This window comes from Saccopteryx bilineata, chromosome 1, assembly GCF_036850765.1.
Source record: "Saccopteryx bilineata isolate mSacBil1 chromosome 1, mSacBil1_pri_phased_curated, whole genome shotgun sequence".
NCBI lineage: Eukaryota > Metazoa > Chordata > Mammalia > Chiroptera > Emballonuridae > Saccopteryx > Saccopteryx bilineata.
Genome location: NC_089490.1, coordinates 161,616,003 through 161,626,732, shown reverse-complemented (window position 1 = coordinate 161,626,732; position 10,730 = coordinate 161,616,003). Strand labels below are relative to the sequence as shown.

At 42.4% G+C, this 10,730-nt stretch overlaps 1 protein-coding gene across 3 annotated transcripts in view; it reads left to right on the top strand.

Moving 5' to 3' along the window:
• Nucleotides 1–209: 209 nt before the first annotated feature.
• PINX1 (PIN2 (TERF1) interacting telomerase inhibitor 1) overlaps nucleotides 210–10,730 on the top strand; it is an 87,930-nt gene continuing 77,409 nt past the window's right edge. For 2 of the 3 annotated variants that reach the window (XM_066278833.1, XM_066278811.1), the window contains exons 1-2: nucleotides 210–342; nucleotides 10,051–10,160. In XM_066278833.1, the coding sequence (XP_066134930.1) occupies nucleotides 324–342; nucleotides 10,051–10,160 (129 nt within the window). In that variant the 5' untranslated portion in view covers nucleotides 210–323. Of the gene's footprint in view, nucleotides 343–7,974; nucleotides 8,063–10,050; nucleotides 10,161–10,730 lie in introns of those variants that run through there. The other variant, XM_066278822.1, reaches the window with a different exon arrangement.

Below are 10,730 nucleotides of genomic sequence, written 5' to 3'. Positions count from 1 at the left end.
TCATTTAGTACAGGAACTTCCTCAAGCGAAGAAATCGCCACACCTCTCTCTACCTCCATTAGATCCGCAGACCTCTCACCTCTTCCTATCCAGCGTTCGAGCTCTCCCACCTGCCAGGTGTCCCCTGCGCAGCCCCGCCCCGCCCCTCATTGCTGCGCTGTGGAAACCGGTCGCGCCTCACTGACGTCACCAGCGCGCGCCCTCCCCGCTGCACTTCTGCCGGCGTGCGAGTCAGGCGGTTCCAACGCCTCTGTTGGCGGACAGCGTCCCGGTGGCTTCAGTTGCTCCCGTCCGGAGGCCCGCGGCGTCACAGGCTCTGCGACATGTCGATGCTGGCTGAGCGTGAGTGTTGGGCGCAGAGGCCTGGCCAGGGCGCGAGGGTGAAGATTCCGGGTGACGCGCCGGACAGGCCACCAGTCGCAAAGGGCGGTTCGCTGGCGCTCAGTGAGCTGGGGGATGCCACGAGCCCGGGCGCTGGGAAGCCCGGTTCGGTTCGCTCTGCCAGCTGCAGAGATTCCCCAGCCCATCCTTCCCCCAAAGTTAGCTACCGGTCTGCTAGTGAAAGAGGCTGCGAGTGGCACGTTTAGAGCAGGGTTTAAATGAGAATCCGGGCACCGGTCGTGGGAACCCGAACTGGTTCTTTAAACTTCCCTGGGCCTCAGCTTCCTCAGATTAGAAAGGAGTTTAGGCATTGAAATCCCATTCTCGAAGGTGTATTGAACCCAGAAATAGAAAAGCAAAGGTATTAGAAGCGTCAAAGATAGTAAGTAGCCCTTTTTTAGAGGGTGCAGGGCTAAGAAAGACGGTGGCGGTTTTGACCTTGTTGGAATTAGCACTCTTCTATGACACGAATGTTAACCGAGATGCCTCATCCTACCTCAGTTTGCCTTTGTCATTTACCGTCACTTTGTGAAGTTCATCAATTCCCTTGCTGGAGCGGCTGTGTCACTTCTGAATGGTACCTGTAGCTAAGGTTGCCTGCCACCAGAGGGCAGTCGTTCTTCGGTCATAACTTTGGAAGTCTGTAGGGAACCAGGAACAGAAACAGCTTACTTAGTAGACCAATAGCAACTACCCCGGGATTTTGTGAAATAAATGCTGTCAGCATCCTCTTATCTAAGGGGATGGAGGAATGTGAGCACAAAACGAAACGGGTTGGGCTCCATTCCAGTTTACGGGAGCAGACATTAAGGTTCAGAGGAAAATAATTCACCCCAAGGCATTGAGCTAGAAACTGACAAAATTGATCTAGTTACCTCTATATCTTTACATTCTTGCTACCAGGTTCAGCAGTTTTCTACTGTTTTTATATAGAAACTCATAGAAAGGAATATGTTTTAGATGGTGACCTTAGAGCCTAGATATCTGCAGTTTTTTTGGTTTTAATATTCTTTGATTTGTGCTTAATTCAGTGGGTATTAGAGAACATTGGCCCTGGCTCTATTTATTTATGTTTCTATCTGGGATTAGTTTCTGTAGGCCTTTTAAAAACTTCATTTAGTATCTTCACTAGGTTGGTTTAAAAAAATCAATGAGATGGTGAATGAAAATAGTTCAGAGTATGAAGTGGTTTACACGTGTAAAGTCTACTAGTAGACGTTAGTAATTCAAATTGCATGATTTCAAGGGAATATTTTCAGTTCTCTCAGCACCGTGATTCTAAATTTTCAAATCTTTGTCATGATAATATATAATATTTTGTGTAGTCTTTTTAAACATTTTGCTAAATTAATATTCATGACATTCCTTGTGATTAGATATTTTGAACTGCTGTTCTTATTTTACAGATGAGAATATGGAAGCATAAAGAAGTTCTTTTTTATTTTATTTTTAAATTTTTAATGAAGTTATTGTGGTGACATTGGTTAATAGAATTATACAGGTTTCAAGTGTACTATTCTATAATACATCATTTATGTAGTGCATTGTGTGCTCACCCACCAGAGTCAGGTCTCCTTCCATTGGCATTTACCCCCCTTTACCCTCTTCTACCTCCCCCTGCCCCCTTTCTCTCTGATAACCACCATACTGTTGTCTGTTTATGAGTTTTTTGTTACCGTTGTTTGCTAATCCATTCTCTTTTTAACCCAGCCACCCAGACACCCCCCACTGTCAGTCTGTTCTCTGTATCTATGAGTCTGTTTCTGTTTTGTTTTTGTTGTTGTTAGTTTATATTGTTCATTCAATTCCACGTCTAAGGGAAAACATATGGTACTTGTCTTTCTATGACTGGCTTATTTCACTTAGCATAATGCTTTCTGGGTCCACCTATGTTGTTGCAAAAGGTAATATTTTTTTTTCTTATTTATGGTTGAGTATATTTCATTGTGTAACTATACTACAGCTTTTTTATCAACTCATCTACTGATGGGCGCTTGGGCTGCTTCCAAATCGTAGCTATTGTAAATAACACTGCAGTGAACAGAGGGGTGCATATATTTTTTCAAATTAATGTTTCATGTTTCTTCAGATATATCCTAGAAGTGGGATTGCTGGATCATAAAGCAGTTCTATTTTAGTTTTTTGAGGACACTCCATACTATTTTCCACAGTGTCTGTACTACTATGCATTCCCACCAACAGTGCGTGAGGGGTCCCTTTTCTTCACACCCTCGCCAACACTTGTTTGCTGATTTATTGTTGACAGCCATTCTTACAGGTATCATGTGATACCTCATTTTGGTTTTAATTTGCATTTCCCCGATAATTGGTGATATTGAGCATCTTTTCATATTGCCCATCCATATATCTTCTTTGGAGAAGTGTCTATTCAGGTCTATTGACCATTTTTAAAATTAGACTTTGTTTTTTTGATATTGAGTTTTATAAGTTCTTTATATATTTTTGGATATTAACCTCTTATCAGATATATCTGTAAATATGTTCTCCCATTCAGTGAGTTGTCCTTTCATTTTGTTGCTGGTTTTCTTTGCTGTGCAAAAAACTTTTTGGTTTGATGTAGTCCCATTTCTCTATTTTTTTTCTTTTGTTTCCCTTGCCCAAGAAGATATATCAGAAAAAAATATTGCTATGAGAAATGTCTTATATTTTACTGCCTATATTGTCTTCTAGGATTCTGAGTCTTACATTTAAGTCTTCAATCCATTTTGAGTTTGTTCTTGTGTATGATGTTAAAAGGTGGTCTAGTTAATTTTTTAGCATGTCTCTGTCCAATTTTCAACACCATTAATTGAATAGACTGTCCTTACCCCATTGTATATTCTTGACTCCTTTGTCAAAACCATAAAGGTGTGGGTTTATTTCTGAGCTCTGTATTCTGTTCCTCATTTTATTAAAATTCTTTTTTCTTCTTGCTGCTCTGACTGGGTGTTTTCTGCTACCTTGTCTTCTACCTTGCTGATTCGATCCTCTGCCTTATCCAATCTACTCTTTATTCCTTGTATTGTATTCTTCATTCCTGACTGGTTTTTTTTTTCATGGTTTCTATATGTTTTTTTACATGCTGTTGAAGTTCTCACTATGTTCCTTAAGCATCCTTGTAACCATTTTCTTGAACTCTGTATCTGGTAAACTGCTTGCCTCTATTTCATTTAGTTCTTTTTCTGTAAATTCCTCCTGTTCTTTCATTTGTGGCATGTTTATTTGTCTCCCCATTTTGGCTGCCTTGTTGTGTTTGTTTCTATGTGTTAGGTAAATCTGCTGTGTCTCCCAGTCTTGGTAGGATGGCCTTATGTGGTAGGTGTTCTGTGTAACCCGGTGGCGTAGTCTCCTTGATCACTTGAGTTAGGTGTTCCAGGAGTGTCCTTTATGTGGGTTATGTGAGCCCTCCTGTTGTAATGGAGTCCTGATTGCTATTGGCCTGTTCTTGAGTGGGTTCAACTCTCAGACAGGTTGACTGTGTGGATTGATCCCGAGCACAGTGTACAAGCTGCTGTGCAGGTGCTGACCACAGGAGGCAGAATTTGCCTCTGGTCTGGTGCCTGCTAAGATCTCCCTTTGGATATGCCTCTTGGGAAGCTAACTGAATCCTGCTTAATGTTGTCTGAAGCTGGCCACTGGGTGTGTTGTTTCTCGGGCCTCTTGGGAAGGACTCTGATGCTGGCCAGTGTCAGATGCTGCCTATGACTGGCACTGAGCTACCTGTTTGGTGCTACAAAGAGATCCTCAGTTTGTGGCCGCCTCATCTGGGCCTTGGTATGTGTAGGAAGCATAAAGCTGCACACCAGGGCCTTCTTCCACCAGCACTGAGCCTGGGGGCAGGTCAGCAAAAGGCCCAAGGCACCCTGAGATCTGCTTCTGCCAGCTGCCTGCTGGACTCATTCACTGGAAGAACGTCTGCTGGTCCTTGAGTTGCATGAGGTAGTTTCTTAGTGAGTCACCAGGTAGGGGCCAGTGGTGTTCACCAGATTGATACAGGTTCAAACTCAGTGCCAGTGCTGGGTCTGAGGCCACTCAGCCAAATTCCCAGGATATACCAAGTCTAGCTGCTCCCCCACCCCCCAGGTGCCTTCAGACCTTTGTGGTGGAGTGTGGTCTCAGGGAATTGTCAGGGCAAGACCAGCAGAATTTATCAGGCCCTAGCAGACCAAGATTTGGCTGTGTGAAGGGAAGGCTCTGTACCAGTTGGACATATGAGGGAATAATGGCCCCTGTCCTGGAGTCATACAACTCAGTCTGTCCCAGATCCTACTAGGAGTCTAAGCTCAGCAGAGGAGGCCGCTGGGAGTCAGGAGGATGGGGCTAGTGGATCTCCCGTGAGAGGGAGGCACAGGTCAGGCTAGGGGGAAGGTGAGGGCCATACAACTCAGTCTGTCTCAGATTCTTCCTGGACCTCCTCAGCATGGGAGAGGAACACCAGGAGTCAGGAGGGTGGGGTTAGTGGATGTCTGGTGATGGGGAAGTGGAGGTAACCTCCCTCCCCCAAGCCACACAACTCAATCACTGATACACTCTGAGTTTGTTCAGACCTCTACACCCTGGCCCAGGCAGCTGACTTCTCTGCAGGGTGAGTCCAGGGGGTGTAGGGGTGAAGCTATTGCATTCCCCCAGGCTGATGCCATAAGGAAGAGAATGCTCCACCCAAGAAAGATGGTGTCTGCTCTGTGGGAGAGGGGCTTAGCACAGGCATTCGGGCTCCTGTTACTTTAGTTTTCTCCCGAGAGGCATAAACCTCTGTCTCTCTGCACATGACTCTGGTCTGCTCTGCCCTCTCTCCACAAGAGCTCAGGGTGAGTAGCTTTGAATGAGATTTTGTGTGTCAGCCCTTTAAGAGGGGGTGCCCAGTAGACTCCCACCTCTCCCTTGTGGACAGAAACCCTGCTGCTTTTCACAGCCTAATGTTATGTGGGCACCTCTTCCTGGCTCAGGTGCTCTGGGTTGGGGAGCTCAGCTTGTGGTTGATACCCCACACTCCTCAGGGGGAACCTTTGCAGCTGAGATGTCCCTCTGGAGTATCACCAACCTCTTGTGGGAGCGGGGACGGCTCTTTTCACATCTTCGCCCTTACCAGTCTTAATGTGGCTTCTAGAAATCCTTGGTTATAAGACTTCTGTTCAGTTAGTCTTCAGTTGGTTATTCAGGTTGATTGCTCTGTATTTTAGTTGTAATTCCACTGGCCCTGGGAGGAGATGAGTGTAGCTTCTACCTACTCTGCTACCATCTTGGATCTTCCAAAAAGCACTAGTTCCATAATTTCACCACCTAGCAATTAATTTCCCTGCTAGTTTATAATATTGGGATCATTCTGTAGGTACAGTTTTGTATCCTACTTTTATTTTTCTACCTAACATTAGATACTGAACATTTTCACTGCTGGAAATGGACTATATTTTGTTTTCTTTTACCTTCACCACAGTCGCTTATCTCAAAATCTTACAGTAATTTTCTTTATGTTTCTCAAAAATACACTTTATCCTGTGTTTTTCTATCAAATGTTATAGGTTAAAAAAAATGTTATAGGTAAGAAAATCTGCCTATGGAAGCCTCCTCTTCTGTAAGATAATTTCATTTATCACTCTCACTTCCTAGTCTTTACATAATTTGGAGTTTTAGACTTTTATCAAGGTATGACTTTTTTTCATTCTTCAAGACCAGTTTTTGACACTTGAAATCATTACATTTTATAATTAAAATAATTAATAATTAAATTACAACACTGTAGTTAATGGATTTTATAGCTCATTGCATTAAAATTTTATACTGTAGTTTCCTCAGTCTTGAATATATCTTGAATAATATTTTAATAAGAATACATGGGTGGTATATTTTGTGCTCTTGAATATCTGAAAGTGTCTTTGGAGAAAAAAGACAAAACTTCTGTTCTTGGCCCTTGAAACTCAAGACACTATCAGAGGAAGCTGAACCCTGCGCTAGCCATGTGGTAATAAGTATGGAGTGACTGAAAGGTGAAGTCCCTTGCAGCTGTCTTATGAAGGCTGTTTATTGGAGCTACCCTGAAAGTATTCTGATGGAACTATTTACAGTTAGGTTTCCAAATAAGAGGAGTCCCCACCAGAGGATGGTTAAACACATTATCCTGGATAGAAATCCTGCAGATTCAGGGTACTGTATGTACCCTGAGGCTCAGCACTGCCGCTCACACTACTGTTGTTCTACATAGAGTTGGGTGTCCTTATGACTGTCCCCAGATTCAGTGATTTGCCAACACTCAGGATTTAGTATCTACTTGTACTCACAGCTAAGATTTATTACAGCTAAAGATACAGAGCAAAGTCAGCAAAAGGAGAAGACACATGGGGCAAAGTTCAGGGGAAACCAAGCACAAGCTTCTAGAGTCCTCTCTCAGTGGAGGCCTAGGTGACACATTTAATTCCCCCAGTATAAGTTGTGACAACACTTGTCAAATGCTACCTACCAGGGAGGCTTGGTAGAGACTCAGTGCCCAGGGTTTTTACTGGGGGCACATTGGCAGCCTCTGCCAGGCATGTACCAGAATTCCAGACTCCCTGAAGGAAACCAGGTATTCAGCATAAACAATATTGTTTGTATAAACTGTTAGGTGTAGTAAGCCACCCTATCATTTCTGACAATGGTAGGAAGCCTCCTGAAACCCCAGTTCCCAGCCAAGGGTCAGCCTTGTAAGCAAGACTTTGGAAGGGTAGCCAGCAGTCAGCCTGCTAGGTTAACTCTTTTCTGCACACAGGTATTAGCAAAGCTGCCATCTAAGCACAGAACAGGCTGTGGAATAAGAATAACATAGCACGTGTCAAAGTGGATCCAATCTGAACAGACCAGAAATGGTCTCTTCCTTGCCAGGGTTTCCCAAACCTGGAACTTCTGTAGCACTAGACCTAAAATGTTCCAAGGAAGTAGAGCTCTGGTCAGATAAGTTTGAGAAACGTGGCATGCTTGCTCTGCCCTCCTCTAAGGCAGTGGTCCCCAACCCCTGGGCCATGGACCGGTACCAGTCCACGGGCCATTTGGTACCGGTCCGCAGAGAAAGAATGAATAACTTACATTATTTCCATTTTATTTATATTTAAGTCTGAATGATGTTTTATTTTTTAAAAAGTGACCAGATTCCCTCTGTTACATCTGTCTAAGACTTACTCTTGACGTTTGTCTCGGTCACGTGATACATTTATCCATTCCACCCTAAAGGCTGGTCCGTGAAAATATTTTCTGACATTAAACCGGTCCATGGCCCAAAAAAGGTTGGGGACCACTGCTCTAAAGGGATCTACACATTCGCATATTGAAAGTTGGAGAAAGTCTCTAGTATGCAACACTATTAACCTTTGTTTAACCCAACAAAGGTTGCTCTTCTTAAATTTAGTGGGACGCTCTGCCGTTATCATCCTCATTTGGGGAACACTGCCCTATCCCATTGGTTGAGGATATCTGCCATTTCCCCAGGGAAGAGGAACTGACTTCCGCTAGCCATCCAGCTAGTGAGCATTCTAGTCTGCTCTAAATGTATATGTGACATAAACTGTATGCTGTTCTTACTGTAGAATGTGGGCTCAGTCATTCTCAAAACTGTCTCCTTCACAGAAACCCTAGTCAGAGACCCTTGCCAAGCACCATGTGTAGAGATGTGAACTTTTACAGAGAGAATACTGGCAAACAAGGCTCATCTCTGGTATGTTGGTCATACCAACATGCTACACATGTTGGTCATGTGTAGCATTTTTGGGTCACGCTTTCCTGGAAAACACTATAAATTTTTGCCCAATTTGTTTTGCTTTCTAAGTAGCCTTTCTCTGCATGCTTATAAAAGGTTTACTTGTTTTTTGCTAGGCTATGTGGAGCTACAGGTCTCTGTATTGATTTTACATACATTGTAGTGAGCCTCTCTGGATGGAGGTTATATTATTATTATTATTATTAAATTATGTTATGAGACTGCCAAGGCATGAGGTTGCTGTTGGTAGTGGGATACTGGGCTTCAGTTGGTATAGTAGGTGAATGATGTTGACCCTTGACCTCTAAATTTCTCACTTGGCCACAATTTACTTTTGGATTTCATATTCTCTCTCTTTCTCTCTCTCTCTCTCTCTCTCTCTCTCTCTCTCTCTCTCTCTCTTTTAATAGGAATTATTTCCCACAATTTTCTCTCTCTTTTTAAAAAAGTTTATTTATTATTATTTAGAGAGAGGGAGAAAGATCATAGTTGGCTCACTTTAGTTGTTCATTGGTTGCTTGTCATGTGTACCTTGACTGAGCAAGCCCGTGGATTCAAATCAGCAACTCAACGTTCAAGGTTGATGCTCTATCCACTGCGCCACCACAGGTCAGGCTGGATTTCATTTTCTTGTTCTGTGAACTTTTGAAGTTCTGTTTCTCTGCCACAATTTCCCTTAAAACTACAATCATAAATTCGAGTTCCTAATGTCAGTTATTTATATGCATTTTAAAAAAGTACTTTGAAGATACTCAGAGCAGTCCCTTAATTCAGTTATCTTCTTTCCCCTTTTTTGTGTCTCCATCCTTCCTTCCCTCCTTCCTTCTTTTTTCTTATTCATGTGTACATTCATTCACATGTTTATTGGGTGCTTGCTCTGGGCAGTGTTTTTTTACTTCTTGCAATGAATCATAAGAAAGAATAAGACACAAATGTGAGCCATAGGAGAGTATGGCCTGGTAGGAAACATAAGAGATGGCATAAATAACCATAATACAGAAAACTGTTAATTAAATGCCAAGAAAGAAGCAGATAATTTATTCTGGAAATTTATAGGAGTCACACGACTTGGTAGAAGGACATTTCAGTGAGAAGGGAAGGTATTACTAGTTTCTGTAGTTCACGTGTGTGCAGGGCACAGTTGATTGCCCAGGAGCATAATGACTGTTGTAGATTGTGGACTGAAAATATAAGCTTTGACATCAGGACCTTCATTTGTATCAAGACTGTTTTTTGCTTGGGGACATTTGGCATGTTTCTGTCTCTAGGCCCAAATTTTCCCATCTGAAAAGTGGAGATAAAAATGTCTGCCTTCACTGGGTTACTGTGAAAATTGAATCAATGATGTGTGAGTAGCATTTGGTGTATGTTGTATGGCAACAAAAGCTATACTGGCTGCCGCTACTGCTATACTGCTGCTGCTACTGCTGCTGCTGGTTTTGGCAGGTGCTTTAATGAGTTGCTACCTTTTGCCTGACTTGTGGTGGCGCAGTGGATAAAGCGTCAACCTGGAACTCTGAGAATGCTGGTTTGAAATCCTGGGCTTGCCCAGTCAAGGCACATACGGGAAGCAACTACTACGAGTTGATGCTTCCCACTTCTCCTCCCTCTTTCTTTCTCTTTCTAAAAAAATAAATGAATAAGTTGCTACCTTTAGCTGACTGTGGGAGTTCCAACTGATGGTATATCTAGGTATTTCAATATTTCACCTTTGGAGGGAGTATTTTTATTTTTGTCTTATAAAGTAAGTTTGTATGTTGAGAATGTGTCATTATTGGGGAAATGAGGGGAAATGACCCAATTGAATGCTGAATCTGATACCTGTATCTAACAAAACATAATGTATGTCAAATTTTATGCAAGTGTGTATTAGATGTGTATGTATTTGTTTGCTGTATTCCAGGTTTGAAAGATAAGTTGCTAAGGAGATACTTTGTCATTTGCAGGTCGTCGGAAGCAGAAGTGGGCTCTGGATCCAAGAAATACTGCGTGGAGCAATGATGACTCCAAGTTTGGCCAGAGGATGCTGGAGAAGATGGGCTGGTCTAAAGGAAAGGTATTTCGGGAAAGAGCAAAAGAAATCGGAGCCATGCAAAGAGATTACAAGTCAGGAGAATGCACCTTTCTTAAGGAGACTGAGAAAAATTTATATTTTAGATCAATTAGTAATTTTGGAGTAATAACTAAACTGTAATGGTTTTGTGATGAAAAAGTTAGAATTGAACATAGATGTCAGCTTTCTTTATCATTGAAACTGCATGATTAACATTTTCATAGACAGTGCCTTTTAATTTCTTGGAATCATATTTAACCATTAGAGTTTTCTGTTGCTAAGAGTAATATTTTACTCCCCTTTCTAGTTAGACTCAAATGTTCTACTTTTCTTCACACTCCAGTTATTCCTGACTCAAATTGGACTTCTGATATCTCTACACTTAAATGGTTTTTATCAAGGTCTTTAACGGTCTTGTCAAATCCAGTGGACCCTTTTTTGTCCTTATGTTACTTAATCCCCACCAGCACTGGACATAATTGACTACTTCTGTCTTGAAATGCTTCTGTCTTCACTTCCATAATACTGCTTTCCCTCGATTTTTCCTTCTACCTCACCAGCTACTCCCAGTTT